Raw genomic sequence first — 17,545 nt, 5'->3', positions numbered from 1 at the left:
GTACCCTCAACCTCCCTGCTGCTACGTCCACCTCCCCCACAATGCCACCCCTTCGCTGACTGACCCTCCCCCAACTGGTACCCCATCATCCGATTGCTATTTCTTCTATTCCCCTTTCCTGCCCTGAAATCCTCCATGCCTCCTCTCCTAGGAGGAGGAAGAAATGTCCAGTTCAGGATCCCACCTCCTCCTCCTCCTCCCACCCCCACTCTCTATTTAATTAGTAGCGATAGTGAGATCTTTGTGCTGCTGTGATCTGCTCTGGCTAAAGATGTGTCTTGTGTGACAGGGAGAAGAAATTAGCTGTCCTGTACCAGCAGGGCCACTGCCTTTCCTTATTGTGGCAACTTTTCAGCCTGGACACTGCTACAAACAGCAAGAAGTTCTGTCACCTGGCAGCACTCATGAAGGTGAACTCAGCAGAGGAATCGGATGATGAGAGCCAGGTGGGTCCACCTTCACCACTGGGAACCCTCTCCTCGTGCCCCCAAAGAAGAGGAAGTAACTAGCAGCACTGGAAATAACTGTGGTGACAGGACACACCTTGCCCAAAGGGGATTGAGGAGTCCTGACTATTATGGAGCAGGTATCTGATTTCAACAAGCAATGGGTTGACCTATAAAAGCTTGCTGTGGATAATCATCCCAATGTTCTGATGTTTTTCTGAACCTCATTCACACTGTCTAAGCCTCTGGGGCTGGAAATCTCATGGAAAACCAGCTTTCTTGTCAGATTTACAGCATACCTTGCTTCTTTCTGTCTTGGCTGGTAAAACATGCCCATGGTCTTCTTTCTTGTCATGTTGCAGCACTTCTGCCTCTGAAAAGAACTAGGGAGGCAGAGACATGGTGAAACGACAAACAAATAAAGTTCGCTGAGCTTTTTTAAGCTTCCCAAAAGAGTTGATCTGAGGTTCAGTTTCATTTATTTCTTATTGTAACAGTTTAGGTTGGTTCTGATTTTTAAGCTATTGCTAATTTCATCTACACTAGTTTATATTCTGTGCCTGTACAATACCTAGCACGGGGGGAGGGGTGGGAATCCAGACTGGAGCCTTTAGACATGAGCATAATAAGTGTTAGTATGAATAATCCTAATTTTTTTTAATGGTCAGTATTGTAAGAGAAAAAGGAACAAATAAACGTGGGGGTTTCTGGTTTATCCATTTGTCCCTTTTGAGCCTATACCAGATAACGATTCAGTCAACAGTTTCAGGCTCTTGTTTTTTCTTGTTTTGAACATTTTAGATCATTTCATCCTATACGGAATTGTCACTCTGCTGCCAGATGATGGGTTACCAAGATGAATGGATGAAATATGAGCTGATGGCCATCCAGCGTAGCTCTCACCTACAGGTTATCGGAGGAGGGCTATTAACAACAGTTAAATTAGCACAATCACTGGCCTATATGAAGCTCTGCTTGGGTAACCTGCCCCTATCTATTCAATTAGGTAAGTCTGCTTTCATCATATACTGTGAAGAGAAGGTGTCAGTATTAAGGGAGAGACACTTAATACATTTGTTTTCTCCACAGGCTATCGAGCTCATGAAATGTGTGTGCGTTTGAAGAAACCGAAGCTGGACTCTCTGGTTCTCTGCATGCTCTTCAAAGCTCTCTTTCTGAGCATCAGGTATGATGCAAATTTATGTTCCCATATGAATTGGCTAAGGAGAATGGTGTATGGAGAAGAAATCTAATCAGGCACTGTGGGAGGTCGATAGAGACCCAAGTATAGTAAATATAAAGAAATCCCAATGACTTCAGTGGGCAAGGCATGTGGTTACAATGACAGAAGACAGACCAGTGTCTCTAGGAAGTGTCTCTAGGAAGGACATCTTTATGTTTAAGGCCCTGTATAAATCCTTTTTTTTTTTTTTTTTTTTTAGAAAATTCCCAACAGTTCGTAAGGAATGAATTTGACAAGTACATTTAGTCAATTGTAAGGAAAAATATGTAAAAGATCATGGTTTGGGAGCATTTTCTCGATTTCCATGCCCTCCACGAAAATGTGATTTACACAGGGCCCTATTTATGGTGTCCGGCCTCATGGCTGACCAAGGAGGAGATGGAGGGATAATACTGAGCCATACCTAACAGCTCTTAATGTGAATTACTATCGATGATAACAATGTGCCCTTGACAGAAAGAGGTGGGAGGCACATTATGAGGGCGACCAGGACCTCCCTGGTCTATGGAGCCAGGAAGTGAGGAAGTATGAACAGGCTAAGTTTGGCTTTTTGCTTTGGTTGGCTGGTACTTTTCTTCTGAAGTGAATTTCTTCCTCATGAGGAGGCAGTTTGGATCCCCATACTTGGGATACAGGTACCTCTGTCACATGGCTCAGAAGTGTCAACTGAAGTCATGTGGAAGCCTTATTTCTTCCCACCCCTGGCAGATTAGAAGACTGGTCTGTCTCTTATTAGACATCTGTCTATAACAGGGGTCAGCAACCTTTCAGAAGTGCTGTGCCGAATCTTCATTTATTCACTCTAATTTAAGGTTTTGCGTGCCAGTAATACATTTTAAAGTTTTTAGAAGATCTCTTTCTATAAGTCTATAATATATAACTAAACTATTGTTATATGTAAAGTAAATAAGGTTTTTAAAATGTTTAAGAAACTTCATTTAAAATTAAATTAAAATGCAGAGTCTCCCGGAACAGTGGCCAGGACCCGGGCAGTGTGAGTGCCACTGAAAATCAGCTCATGTGCCGCCTTCGGCACGCGTGCCATAGGTTGCCTACCCCTGGTCTATAAGAACTCTCTCTGAGCCACAGTGGCTTCCTGAACAGACTTGTTCTCACAACTGTTCCTTCTGCTGGGGCATGTTTATCTATTGTAATAGGTTGGCCACCTGGCTTCTATATGCACTGCTCCTGGTGCTTTTCCTTGTCAATGACCAGCTGGAAAGGCAACTAGCTCTCCACAGTGGACCTTGCAGACACTTATATGCACATAGGGATACTCTGCGCACCTGGGAAGGACCACAGCGGAACGTCTCTATCCACTCAGTGTCTTGTTGGGCATCCTTGAAGCCCTTCTCTATAAGCTTGTTCACCAAAGATCCTTGGAGAGAAAAATAGGATAGATATATGAGTGGAATGATGGATGGGAGGATAGAGAATGAGACATGGAAAGAGGAAAGGAAATAAAGGGATAGGGGAGAAACACCTCAGAATAAAATGAGTCATGCAATAATTCTCCATGATGTCTAGGTACCAAGACTGTGTTCAAGTACTGAGCTGGCTGGAGGAGTTGGCTGTTGAGGAGGAGAGAATCATTGAGATGGCTTGTTTCTTTTCTTACTGTTTAGAACTCTTGCTTTATGCTGGTAAGTACTGGGTGATGAGGACAACAGATAATGGCCTGCTTAGCAAAGATACTCCTGGACAGGGACGGTCGCCATGTCAACACTGCCAAAAAATGGTGGTGCCATTCTGGCATCTCGTTTGTGGTTAAACTGCAATTGACATGCTTTTAAAGAAGAGAGTTAAAAGGTTTAACAGAAAAGGGGTTGTAGCTCCGATGAGGGGATGTTGATATCTGTGTAAATGTTGAAGCTTTTGGGATATTCTCATACAAATCTGGAGCCTTATAATGGGAGTGGGAGGTTGTAAAGTTGGCTAACAAATCTCCTAAGGCTAACTGGGGTTCTGCAGACTTCAGTCAGCCGCATGGAGGAATTCCCCTCATCTGTACCCCAATCACCCTGCTCCTTTTAGCCCCCGGGCACTCTGCACATCTAAAGCCTTGTGTACACTTAAAACCTTTGCCAGTATTACTATATCAGTATGGCTGAATTGGCAAAACCCTGCTAACAGAGATGCAGTTATACCAGCTAAAAGTTCTTTGGCTGGTACAGCTTATACCAGTTTTGTGAATGACATAAACTGTACTGGCAAAAGCCCTTTCCCCACCCAGTATAGCTGCTACATGCTAGGGCGTTGGCTGGCATAGCTATCTCATTAAAAAAATCACTCCCCTAACTGACTTAACTAGGCGGGTAAAACATTGAATCGTAGACCTGGCCTAAGGTCTCCAGGATCACAGCTGCCTTCGTACAGACTTCAGAAAGCCACAAAGTGAGGGGACTGGGTGAGAGCAGGGGGCTTGGCTGGGAGATGAAGTGGTCACTTCACACCACTTTACAGTGGGTTTCCTGAGGTCTGCAAGAAGGGAGAACACCCTTGTGAACCTTTGATTGGTGGTGAGAAACCTTTTTTCTTGGACAAGTCTAGCCTCTCTACTGATCTGACTATGCTGTGAGCCCTGCTTCTGCAAGAGAAAGGGCTAGAGACTTTCCTTGCAGTGAAAGTCTAGGGCTCCAGCAGTCCTTTTACATGCTACATCAAGCTAGCCAGTGTAGGAATGTCTGTTCGTTGGAGTATCTGTTAAACGTGATAAATAACCTATTGTAGGCAAGGTTACTCTCACAATTGTGATCAAAGGCAGTGATCTGCTGAAGCCAATTCTCTTTGGGTTTTTGGTTGTGGTTATTTGGCTTTTTTCCCCTACAAAAGTGGCAAAAAAGTTGGAAGAATTTGAAACTCTCTTTTTGCTCTGGCAGCAAAGAGTCCTGGGCACCTTATAGACTAATAGACGTATTGGAGCATGAGTTTTCGTGGGTGAATACCCACTTCGTCGGATGCTCTGTAGTTTAAGGAGGCCCTCCTTTTAGAGAGAGAGGGATGGATAATGGGATCCAAGTGGCAACCTTCCTTATGGAAGGACTGCTGCTGCTCCACAACATAGGAATTGCTTTGCCCATCCCTGCATTGCATCCATTGTGGAGAACAAATGTAACCCACACACCTCCTGAGTGTGGTATTCTGTCCCATCTAGTGGCACTGAGACCACTTAGAGCAGGAGTATGAGTCTGCTCCACAACCTTAGCTAACAGGCAGCTGGCTTTTAGCTCATGCAGTAGAGGCTCATGCACCAAGCTCCAGAGGTCTCAGATTCTATCCCAGCTGCCGTCAATTGGGGTCTGTCAGTGTTACAGAAACATGGGCAGTTTAATAGTGAACTGCATGCTTGGGTGATGATGCTTTCATTTTTTCTGCCCAGTACAGGGTTTCTCCCCTTGCACTAGAGACCACTGATACAGAGCCTGTGACAACCCCAAGGAGCTCAGTTAAAACCCCAAATCTTGCAGCATTCCTTTTAGATTTTCATCGAGATCTGAGGATTTTTTCTGCCAGGCAATTCAGCTACTTCCAAGATCCCTCTTGACTATCTTTGTACTTATGGTAGTTTTAGAATAGGGAAATACACCCCCACCAGAAGGGGAAACAGCTTTTCTAATGCAAATTTCTTTTACAGGATTTTCATTTAAGTCATTTAAAGAGTGCCTGGAATTCATACAGCGCAATGAAAAAAACTGCATCCTTATGTCTCAGAACAGCATCATGTTGGGGCTGTATTCATCCCTGGCCATTTGGTAACATACAAAGTCTCCTCAAAATTGCTTTGCTGTGTTACTGGTTTAATCTTTATTTTGCCATATGGTGGGTTGGAACTCAGAAACTTTGGGCCGGATTCTGCCATCTGTACTCATGTTGAATAGCAACTTAGTCCACGAGTCCTGTTGAAATCAGTGTGACTACTTGGCTGATCAGGTACTTCTCAATGTGAGTAAGGGTGGCAGAACTGGGCCAGTTCTACTAGAGGACTGAATGGGGTGTTGATGAGCCTTAAGACCACCTTAACTGGGGGGGTGGCTGAAAAGTTTTTGTCATGATGGCACATACCTCGGATGGATAATTTTAGGTCCAGTAAAAACATCTTTATTTTGCATTAAATTATTATAATCAACATCATTGTGCCTAGGAGTCCTAGTCATGAACCAGTACCCTGCTGTGCTCGGTGCTGTTCAAACACAGAACAACGAGACAGTCACTGCCCACAAAGTACAATCTAAGTGGGTGGTAATCATATCTCATGCTTTGCTGCATGCATTAGGAAGAATTCCTCTCCCCATTGTATAGCACTGTGCAGGTAGCTAGATGCAGTGTGAGTTTTCCATCTATAGATCAGTGCCACTGGCTGGTCCAATAGTCCAATCACCTACAGCAAATCTTATGTGGATCCCTCTCTCTCTCTTGGTGATCTAGGTTTGCCAGACTTCAGCAGTGGGGCAACTTCAAGGAGCCGTTTGAAAAGGCCAGAAGGTTGCTGAGGAGAACTAACGCCTCATTCTTTGCTACTAGTGGATTCTGTAAATTCTTGGAGTGTGAGGTCCTTGTGCTACGGAAACACATTGAGGAAAAGCCTAATTTGGTCCGGGAGACTCGTACTAAGACGCTAAAGGTGAGAGGGAGAAGGAGAAGTCCACATTATGTGGAAAGACTGTAAAATGCAATACATTTGCAAATGGAGGCTGGATATCTCCTGGTGGCTGCTAGACATGGAGGACCTGATCCAAAGCCTGTGATGTCAGTGGGAGTCTTTCCACGGGTTTCAACGGGCTTTGAATCAGGCCCATTGGGAGCAGCCATCTGTCAAGTTTCCTTACACACCTCTCTTTCAGACACTGGGCATTATGATAGGTCAGGATGGGAAGCAGACTAGGGAAGTCCAGAGTCGTGGTCTAGTGGTATGTGGGTGGTCTGGTAACTGGGAGGACAATTGGTATTACAGGCAGTCCGGGGCAATGGTCAGAGTTCTTGCAGGGGGTCTGTAGCCAGGAGATCCAATCCAAGGGTTTGGGTTGGCAAGATAGGTAGGTGCAGTCAGGTAAGGCAGAGTCAGGTGAGACAATACAGCAGCAAGGCAAGGTCAGGCAAAACAGCAGGGCAGCAAGGTGGTCCAGGCAGCAACGGCCTGCTGCTCAGACAGCTTCCTCTTCCTGTTGGGGTCTTCATATAGTCCAGGTGCCCAATGAGAATGCTGTCAGTCCAGCCAATCAGGGGCCTAGCTGCTGTGGGGCTGTAGGCCTTTATCACCAAGGCTGTCAGTCAGGGGTAGTGGTTCAGCGTGCTGCCATGGCGTGGACACTGCGGATACCGTTTAGGGACCCAATGGATTTGGATTCAATACCAGGGTCCTGACACCTGCAGCACTCCAACCCTGTGTATCGACTCAGCTCTACTAGCCTTGGTCTCCTCCCTTGAATTACCGAGTTGCCTGTTCGGGCCCCTGTAATGGTTTTAATGGCTGTTCAGGTGGTGGTTTGGTTTTGATATCCCTTCAGTGTTGCACTACAGCTCAGCATGAGCATTAACCAATGCAAAGCCTATTCCAAGTGGAGGGAGAGGTTGATCATAATTTTGCTTCTTTCCAGTTGATTCATCCAAAAATTGATGGCAAGAATTGCAAAAACTCTTCTCCCCTCATAATACACTACAATGGAGAGGAGGGGAAATCCCCAGACAAAATGAAGTGCCCCCAAAGCACACATACACACTTCTATTTTTGGCGTGGAATGTGGAAATTGGTCAAAAGTGATGATCTGTATTTGTATGTGTCCAGTTATGCAAGGGAGGAGGGGAGAAGGCATTGACATTTTTGCACTGTGCAGCTAGGTTTATGTCTACATTGTAGAGTTTGTAGGGGAGACAGAGAAACTTGAATTTGATGCAATAAGAGGCAGGAAGCCAGTAGAAGGACTCAGAAAGTGGGGGAAACCCTTGATCAAACAGCAGTATTTCATTATCATAGCCCTTCAACTATATGTTTTCAGGGCCAGTAATTGATGTACATTTGTGGGGTGAGAGGGCCATGACAGATTATTTGGACATTGTGAGATGTGGAAAAAGATGCTATTAAGGCTGTGCCAGATGTCCCCTGGTCTCCATCCCACTCACTTTGCAAGAAATGTATCTTTAGGCCTCTGGACAGGAGGTAGAAGAGAAATCAGCCACACAGAGAGTGCACAGGTCCCAAAGAGGAATTGTCCTGTAGGTCGGATAAGAGACTATTGCAAAGCCAAGTTTAGTGAGTGCTGCCTAAGTGCATGATCAAGACAAGTTCATACAGTCTGAATCTTTCTGGTTTTCATCTCACCCCTGCTACTTTCTATGTCTCTGCAGGTTTCCTGTTTCTTTCTAGCTGGCTCAGGCACACTGTATTCCTGCAAAGGGATCTCAAAGCTCTGGGATGTCATCCTGACATGAATCTCAATTGTTCTCTTGTTAGGACTTGGACCAGGTTCTCTCTCGATGCTCCACAAGCCCTATCTATTACCCTAGGGTTTACCACCTGAAAGCCTATATCCTCCTGGTGTTGGGCAAAGAAGAACAGAGCCAAATCTACCTATCCCAAGCATTCCAACTCTGTGACATATATGGAAACCTCCTGGAGAAATCCTGGCTGGAGATCAGCAATGTAAGTCCTGAGAGCTGGTAATCTGAAAGCTCTTTCCTTTGGGCACCAGATGAGCTGGTCTCTGGGAAGGGATTTAGGATTCCCTAGAAGAAAGTGGAGCTGGCTACAGGTCAATGGCTGCAATATAGATAAAGTCAAGGGAGGGGTGGTGAAGGCAAATGATTGAAATCCTGGATGGAGCTGTTGGGTGCCTGCAGTAGGCTATACCTCCCTAGCACCCCTTGGGGGAGAGGGTGGGCACTGTTCCTGTGGCAGAGTCCAGTGCTGTTTAAAGCCTCTGCCCCCTTGCCCAGGGGTAGGAGGAATTAAAGTAGCTGAAACAAACAGTTTGGGAAGCCAAAGAAAAAGAGAGCAAAAAAAGGGCAAAAGTATCAGCCCCTCTCCTTTCTGCAAGGGCCTGGGTGGGCAATGCTCTCCAGCTGTTTCCCCAGTCAGCAACCCCTGCTTCTGGGAGTCAGGGACCACTGCACTGCAGTCCTAGTCCTTCAGAGTGCTGCCCCAAACTGAGCGGGGATCCTCCTTTTTAAGCCCCCCCTCCCCATACCTAGGCTGGACAAGCCTTACAGCTGCACTGGCTTGAGGCTGGTTATGCCGGAGGAGCTCTTTAACTCCTTCCTGACAGGGGCGGGGAACTGCCCCACCACTGTGACATACACCCCAAGCCTACCTAACTGTTAACTTCCACTAACATTTGTGGTATATTCTCAGATAGCCTGGGGTTGGCATGACATTTGGGGACCAGGCTTGGGGAGGAGCATGCACAGCACCTGATCCTTCACCCTGTTGTGTATGTCCACACCCACCCACATCATCAGGACTCTCCTCCAACAGAATGGAACAGAATCTCTCAAGGACTCTATTAACTGTGCTACTGCTTACCCTGCAGTGGTGACTATTTACAAAACCCAACAAATAGGCTTCCAGCTCTTGCCAGGGTTATTCTGCAGTACTCCTTGTCTATGCTACAGGGAAAAGTCGATCTAAGCTACGTAGTTTAAGTTACATGAATAGCATAACTCAAGTCGATGTAGCTTAGATCTATTTACCACAAAGTCCATGCTACGCAATGTCAACAGATGTTCTCCCATCGGCTCCCCTTACTTGATCTGGTGGCGTATAGGAATCAACGGGAGAGCGATCTGGGGTCGATTTAGCAGGTCTTGACCTGTGAAACTGACCGCTGATGCATTGATCACCGTGCGTCGATCCCCTGGTAAGTGTAGACAAGCCCACATCTGCCAAGCTGGGGAGTGAGATGCAGCCTGAGATTTCAACCCAAGTGTCTTACTCAGTATTGTGTGCACAGTACTTACCTTGACATCACTGGACTGATTCTCAGGGCTATGGTTTAAGAAGCATATAATCCCATTCAAAACATTTAACAGGTTTAGGACCATTTCTAGTACACGTCCAACCATTCCAAAATAACATTGCTTCCTGCTCTGTGCCTCCTGGAACTTGTGCTTTGGAGTAAATTTTGATGGAAGATCTACAGGACCATCATTTTTAGGGGTCTAGTGGTTTTCTCTCTAGTGCAAACTTTATATTTGCAAAATTAAATCTCCTTTTCATGTTGTCCATGCATCTGTCTACACCTGCCTGCCCATCATGGCTTGGTCAATCTTGTTGTGGTTAACATAGCATGTTCTCCCTAGCATGGCTGTAACATGCTCCACATCTACACACACACTTGGGTTTCTATTATGCTATAGACTGTGCTGAGTCACCTGTTTTTTTTGAGGTCCACCTTGATCGAGCCTCAGTCGTTTTCAGTGTCATGGTGAGCAGAGGGCAATGTTGTGTTAGCCCAAAGAGTGCAAATGGACCTCCCAGTGCAATCCCATACTGCAGAGGTGCCCTGACTGGTCACTTGTCTGCATTCCACTGACCAGGAGTCAGCCTGGCCAGGACCCACCTACTTGTACAAACAGTGCAGCACACATGAGTGGCCCCTAGCTGCACAGTGCTTCCACAGTGGCAGGCTTCTTCTGATGATTGATTTGCTGATCTCTACAATGCCTCATTGGATCATCTGACTAGGCTGCCAGCTGGCCAGCACCAACATCAGGATACTCACTGCCTTATGGACAGGGCCAGAGCCTGTGGTACCACATGATCACAGCAATTAGGGAAGGTGTATATATGATGGCATTTCCCAGCATCTGGCAGAGATGGACATTCCCTGTACTGGATACTGCATTATGAGAGCGATAGAGGAGAAGGCCTCTGAGTGCCAGGGGGAAGAGGAATCTGATGAAGTGCTTCCTGAGACAGCTGCAGGTTCAACCCTGGAGAGCAGGAGAAATGCCATTCAGATCTGGTAAGCTACTTTATAGTTGTGAAAATGTACCGATGGGGTCTGATTTGGGTTGGGAAGGGAATGCATTCCCAGATTCTCCTGAGTGTGTGTTTGTAAGAGCCCTGCACAAGCCACCCTTCCCCTCTTTCCCTTCTTCCTTCCTACACCTCCATCGCATGGTCAGTAGGTCCCAGCACACCCAGTCCCCACCCCAATTTCCTTTTCTTGACCCCACACCTTCTGGTTGCTTGGCCTACTGTTCCCAATAGGGACAGAAATGCCCAGTCTCTGATGAACAGCAGCTGGCTGTTGTCAGATGTCAGACAAGCAGAGAAAAATGTAAAAGGCCCACAAGCAGCAATGCAGAAAGACTTAAAAACAGGAGCATTACTAAAGATTTAGTGCACTCTGGCCAAGACACCTACATGACAACGTATCTGCTGGGCCATGTGCCCTGAAGCACCTGCAAAGAGGCTGGTATAACTGGAAGACACTGCCAGATTGTAGCATGCCTGCGATGCATGAAAATCAGTGCACGGTAATATGCGCTTTCACGATACACTCCTCATATAGACAGGACATGGAACAAGTGAAGGCAACCACAGGAGCAATGGACGTATAACAGCGACAAGCATTCTTACTGGAAGAGTTTTACCATTGACAGTGTTAGTTCCTGACCTAATTTTAACCCACTCTTGTGAGGTAATGTCAGAAAATATCTCAAAGCCAGTGCTCTAATGTAGCTCTTGTGTTTCTTGACAGAGCCTATTTTCTTCTCCTGCCCAGGGAGCTGATTGGAGCAAATGGCTGGGGTGTATAGTTTGAAATTTAGAAGTGAAGCAAAATGGATACATTTGTCTCATCCCTTGAAAGTATTAGGCTAAGAAAGGTATGATGGCTTACTATGGACACAAACTCAAAACTAGTTGGTTTGTCTTAACAGGACCTTCTACCATGGCCCCAACTGCACAGTTCTGTTTTGGACCAAGACAACAAAGGCCAGTGAGGGCACTGAAGTTAAAACTCTCCTTTGCCATGATGCCAAGTGCTTTGAGACCACAGTCTACCATGTTAACCAATATTGTCTCACTGTTTCCTTGTGCTCCCCTGTCTGTCTGTATCCACCTGTTGACTCTTGTCTTAGATTGTTAGCTCCTTGGGGCAGGGATGGTTTTTTGTTCTGTTTGTCCAGAACCTAGCACAATGAGGCAATACAAATAAAAATAATAATACTAATAGGCTGACAGCTTTGGGGCCAGGAAGCACCTGCGATTGGCCTTTTAGCAAGACATTGGCCAGAAATATGCTTGGTCCAATCACAGTTGGAGGAGAAGGGGAAAAAAAAGTATGGGAAATCTACAGCTAGGATGGCATACAAACCATGGCCAACTACCTTCATCAGAAGGACATGCCCCAGGAAGAGAGGGGATTTGAAATATGGATGTCTGAGAACTTTTTCCAGACCCAGACGGACACAGGTAGAGTTCTAACCACTTGAGTAAGATCCTTCTCCGGCTCCTTGTTTACAGTACTCTGCCATACAAAATGTGGAAGACTTGAGTTTGGAATCGGCCTTTCCAACCACAGGCTCTGCCAGCCTAGCTTGAGAAATTCCACCCTGGTGGCAAACTGAGAGAACAATTCACCTTGCAAGATGCATTTTTATCATCTTGGAGGACAGTTCTGTGGTTTGATGGTTTTGTTCTGGTGTCATCATTGTAAAGGCAGCTAGCCTGCTTTATTGCAATAAAGTATTTTGTAGAAAGATAAGTCACTACAATATTTATACTTCCAGTATAGCGCCTCTGTAGCGTGAAGCATGAGTAAATCATCAAATGAAAACCATTCACTTACACCCTAAAAGGGCATAAGTAAAGGGGCTTAAGGGGCCTCAACATCCCTGTGTGGGCTATCTGTATCATGGGTCACAGCATGGGGAGCTGAGTAGTTTCAATGGGGTCCTACTTCCCTTCCTACATAGGGGCAGGGAATCCAACACACCAGCCAGCAGTGCTGAGCCAGCATGGAAGGGGAAGAGATCCTGCCTGGTTTAGGCATGAATGATGCAGATTACTTCCTTCCCCAAAGCCAGCTGGGAACCAAGGGTCAAATTGCAACTTCCGTAATCTGTTTGTTCCCTGGTTTGCTGGTGGGGCAGTGTGGGATAGATAGCAATCGATTGCAAGAATAGGGGGCTCTTGTCAGATTTCTCCCCTTCCTGACCATCTTGGAAATGCTGTCTCTGAAGATCCAGTCTCATTCTGGCCTCTCATTTCCCTTTTGTTTTCCCTAGGAGTGGTGGTTCACTGCAAAAGGCCCCATGGAAGACTTATGGCTGAAGGCCGCACCAGATTTTCCCAAGTGGAAAATAGGAATGACAGAGAGAGACTTTCCAGAGATCCATAAAACCAAGTACTTGCTGCGGGTGCCAGCACTGGATATTAACAATCCTTTTCCAGAACCTGAGATCCCCGATGTCTGAGCTGCATGTAGTTCTGCCCAACTGGAGCACTTTGTAAGCCTTTGTAACCGGCACTGCCCAAATTTGTAAGCATTTATGAAATATTCCTACGGTACAACACCTGCTCTCTGCAAAGCCCTCTAAATTTGTTCATCTCTTTCTTTGGTAAATGTAGGTTCTAATGTCTCACCGTGGCTTGCTTAGACCATTTTTTCCTTACTGTTAATTAAACTCTGCAGTAGCTCTTCATTATAGTAATGTATTTCTTTATAACCTATAATAGAGTCTAGTGCTATTCCCAAAAAGGAAAGTCTAATTTAATTTTTTTTTAAACATTCACAACTAAAATGCACTTTCTTCAACAAAGTCACTACAACTCTCCACCCACTGTAACGATGCGACCTACGGCGGGACACTACTGAGAGTATCAATTCAGGACAAATTGCTTAGAGTGGATGCATCCGATGAAGTGGGTATTCACCCACGAAAGCTCATGCTCCAAAACATCTGTTAGTCTATAAGGTGCCACAAGACTCTTTGCTGCTTTTACAGATCCAGACTAACATGGCTACCCCTCTGATGCTTAGAGTGGGGCAGTCACAGCCCAAGGCTGGGGTTCCTTCACTATTAAGGTACACCAAACCAGCCAAACAGAGAGGATTTTGGTTTCAGTCCACTGGCTAACCAGAAGTCATCAAGCAATTCCCTCAGACACTCGTTTCCCAGTATCACCACAAGCATCACTCCTTATGGGGAAAATGGTTATGTAAACCAATACCTCAGTAAAAGAAAAAAGGTTCTTCCAATCCCAAGGACCAAGCCCCAGACCCAGGTCAATATACCAATTAGATCTTACCCATAAATCACACTGTTGCCAATCCTTTAGAATCTAAAATCTAAAGCAGGGGTCGGCAACCTTTCATAAGTGCTGTGCCGAGTCTTCATTTATTAACTCTAATTTAAGGTTTTGTGTGCCAGTAATACATTTTAACATTTTTAGAAGGTCTCTTTCTATAAGTCTATAATGTATAACTAAACTAGTGTTGTAGGTAAAGTAAATAAGGCTTTAAAAATGTTTAAGAAGCTTCATTTAAAATTAAATTAAAATGCAGAGCCTCCCAGACCGGTGGCTAGGACCCAGGCAGTGTGAGTGCCACTGAAAATCAGCTCGTGTGCCGCCTTTGGCATGCGTGCCATAGGTTGCCTACCCCTGATCTAAAGGTTTATTCATAAAAAGAAAGAAATATAGATGAGAGCTAAAATTGGTTAAAGGAATCAATTACATACAGCAATGGCAAAGTTCTTGGTTCAGACTTGTAGCAGTGATGGAATAAACTGCCAGCTTAAGTTAAGTCTCTGGAGTATATCCACAGCTTGGATGTGTCATTCAGTCCATTGTGCAGAGCTTCAGTTTGTAGTAAAGTTCCTCCGGAGGTAAGAAGCAGGATTGAAGACAAAATGGAGAAGATGCAGCTGCCTTTTATAGTCTCTTCCCATGTGGCCTGTGCTTCCTTTGTTTCAAACACAAGCTGCCCAGCACATGGCTTGGAAGCCTTAGAGTTCCCTCCATAGGCATGTCCCTGCATGCCTTGCTGAGTCATAAGTTGTATCTGCCTTCTCTCAGTGGGTCAGTTGTATAGCTGATGGGCCTTAATGGGCCATCAAGCAGGCTAGGCAGTGCTGATGCCAAATTGTCTGGGGTGTCACCCAGAAGCATAGCACAAGTCTGAAATACAGACAGTATAGAGCCAATACTTATAACTTTAAATAAAAAAATGATACATGCATCCAGATAGCATAATCACAACCAGCAAATCATAACCTTTTCATAGACACCTTACTTGACCTCCTTTGTACAAGATTTGGTGTAACTATAGGACCTTGGTTGTAACAATGATCCATACGGTCACAGTTTATGTCAATAACGTCACACCCACCACAGATATTTTAGGCATCCCCAGCTGGTGCTGTTCATGACTAGTTTCTGTATTTTATTAAAAGGCATGAAGTCTGTTGTGTGATGCCTTTCAGTAAGAGAGATCCTGTGTATGAGGGTGCTAATCCGCGTGGCCTTCAACTTTGCTTCAGCTAGGCTGCTGCCTCCATCTTAACTTTTGAAAGGAAATAGACATGGGAGATGAGAAGCCGAAGGCATGCATTCAAAATTTCTTGTTTGTGGTGTACTGAGAAATAGAGTTGGTGGAAAAATTGTCATTGAAATTTGAAGTTCCAAAACCCTATGAAAGTATTGAAAAACAGAAAAAAAAAAAAGTTTATCAAAGTTCTGAAAATCTGGAGTCTCATAGAAATCGGTGTCTGCATCTGGAGTCTCATAGAAATCTGTGTCTGCACACTGGGAGGGAGAAAACATTTTAAAGTGAGGAATGGATACTGGACAGTGTGCATTCAACTCTGTTTTGACACAGGCGATATACAAACTCTCCAACACTGCATCCTCTAACTCCTGAGGAGTTTAAGTGCAGACGTTATCAAGCAATGACACTCAAAGGTAAATAACCAGAGTAGTAATAACCCTGCACATGTCAGTCACCACAACTGCAAAAAATTCCACTCTTTCTCCCTCCTCTCTTTGGCCCTCACCCTGAAAGCATTTAAGGATGTGCTTAACTTCATGCACCTGAATGAGCCCCTTGACTTCAATTGAGCATTTGTGGTGCCAGAGTTGTGCAAGTTTTAGACGCTAAATGTACCAAAAAACTGGTAAGAAAAATAAAACTTTCCTCCAAACTGCCAAAAAGCTGTGAAAACAACTTCCCCTCAAAAATGTTTAAAAATGCTTCCAAATTCCCCAAAAGAGGACAAAAAATACATAGAAATGATCAAAACTGCCCCCCAAATGCCCAAAGTGATACAAACTAGCTGTTTTTTTTTAAAAAAAGCTTCAAAATGGTTTAAAATGTGTTCTTAAAAAGTGTCCCAAACTAGCTACAAAATGGTCAAAAATGTTCCCACCAAAGGTGGTCAAAGAACTGTGCATGGGCAGGGGTTTCTGTGTCATGAGTCAATATGTTAGTGCAGAGGTTCTTAACCTTTCTCTGAGCCCCCACAAAATGCTATAAAAACTCCACAGCCCATTTGTCCAACAAAACTGCACATAAAAGCCAGGTCTGGCCTTAAGGGGTAACAAGCAGGGCAATCGCCCAGGGCTCCATGCCATAGGGGGCACCACGAAGCTAAGTTGCTCAGGCTTCGCCTTCAGCCCCGGGTCGTGGAGCTCAGGGCCTCATGCTGCAGTCCTGTGCAGCGAGGCTTTAGCTTTCTGCCCTGCGCCCTAGCAAGTCTAACACTGGTCATGCTTAGTGGACCCCTGAAACCTGCCAACGGCCCACCAGACCCCTGTTTGAGAACCACTGTGTTATTGTATGCTGAACTGACACAGGGATTTTGGTAGTACAGCAGTGCCATCCTCTGGTTATTCTATGTATGGAATATAAATGTATTTCATACTGAAAAATACCCAGTAGTTATTCACTTTAGTAGCTAATTCTGCCATTATGGTTTCTGCCTTATTCCCTCAGTGCAGGATAAGTATTACTCTGATATTCAGCAAACAAAAAATGCCCTTGAAATAACACCCAAGAGGCCACCTTCCATCCCCTCTGAGCTGAGAATTCCAGTGGGAGCCAATTTCTCTTGCGGGGGATGGGGAACAGTGGCAATATACATTGTACTGGGGTCAAAACCCATTTCAGTATTTACTGATGAGAATACCGTAGAAGTTTGAGAAAACTATGGAGACCTTTTGATACTCTCTTGAATTAACTTTCAGAGACTACATATTATCTATATCGGGGTTCTCAGCCTGGGGCATGTGACCAGGTATCAGGGACCATCTTGCCCTTCCCATATTGCTAAATGAGCAGGTCCTGTATGGAAAAGGTGAAAACCACTGATCTAGATACATCTTTGATCTTCTACATGTTTATTTAACAATGTCTGGAAAATGCCAGCCCCAAGGTAATGTTTGTAGAAGCCACCCTGCTTATACATGTGCTATGGGACCAAACCAGAATATGCACATTCATTCTGGAAGTAGAGGAGTAGGTGGTTACACATTTGGGAATGTCAGCCTAAATATGGCTTTAAGATCTCCATCTTACAGAGGAGGGCAGGGCCAGATTAACTTTTTGTGGGCCTGGCGCCAAACACATTTGTGGGTCCCCACTGGGGAAATAGGGCATGTGATGGGGGTGGTCTGCAGAGTGAGGGGCTGGTTGGGGCAATGAGGTGCAGTGCAGCAGGAGTAGCACCACTCAGTCCAGCACAAGGGCACTGTTTACAAACCCACAGCTGCAAGACGCACACTGGCCTGCCCAGCCCTGCACTGCCAGCGTGCCCCTTCCACACTGCCCCAGTGCCCTGCCCTTATGCCCAGCACCCCCTCACTCAGAGACTTCCCCCACAGATCCCTATGCCCAGCGCCCCCTTGCCCAGAGAC

General features: G+C 45.3%; 1 protein-coding gene across 11 annotated transcripts in view; it reads left to right on the top strand.

Moving 5' to 3' along the window:
* The window catches only part of ADCY10 (adenylate cyclase 10), an 86,257-nt gene extending 72,924 nt beyond the window's left edge, over nt 1-13,333 (top strand). For all 11 annotated transcript variants that reach the window (XM_039485118.1, XM_039485117.1, XM_039485119.1 and 8 more), the window contains 8 exons: nt 290-446; nt 1,248-1,452; nt 1,536-1,632; nt 3,217-3,332; nt 5,324-5,441; nt 6,115-6,310; nt 8,138-8,326; nt 12,919-13,333. In XM_039485118.1, coding sequence (XP_039341052.1) covers nt 290-446; nt 1,248-1,452; nt 1,536-1,632; nt 3,217-3,332; nt 5,324-5,441; nt 6,115-6,310; nt 8,138-8,326; nt 12,919-13,107 — 1,267 coding nt within the window. In that variant the 3' untranslated portion in view covers nt 13,108-13,333. The remainder of the gene's footprint in view (nt 1-289; nt 447-1,247; nt 1,453-1,535; nt 1,633-3,216; nt 3,333-5,323; nt 5,442-6,114; nt 6,311-8,137; nt 8,327-12,918) is intronic.
* Nucleotides 13,334-17,545: the final 4,212 nt, after the last annotated feature.

This window comes from Mauremys reevesii, linkage group 8 (assembly GCF_016161935.1).
Source record: "Mauremys reevesii isolate NIE-2019 linkage group 8, ASM1616193v1, whole genome shotgun sequence".
Taxonomy (NCBI): Eukaryota; Metazoa; Chordata; order Testudines; family Geoemydidae; genus Mauremys; species Mauremys reevesii.
The sequence above is the reverse complement of the archived record's forward strand: the minus strand, read 5'-3'. Positions and strand labels throughout refer to the sequence as shown.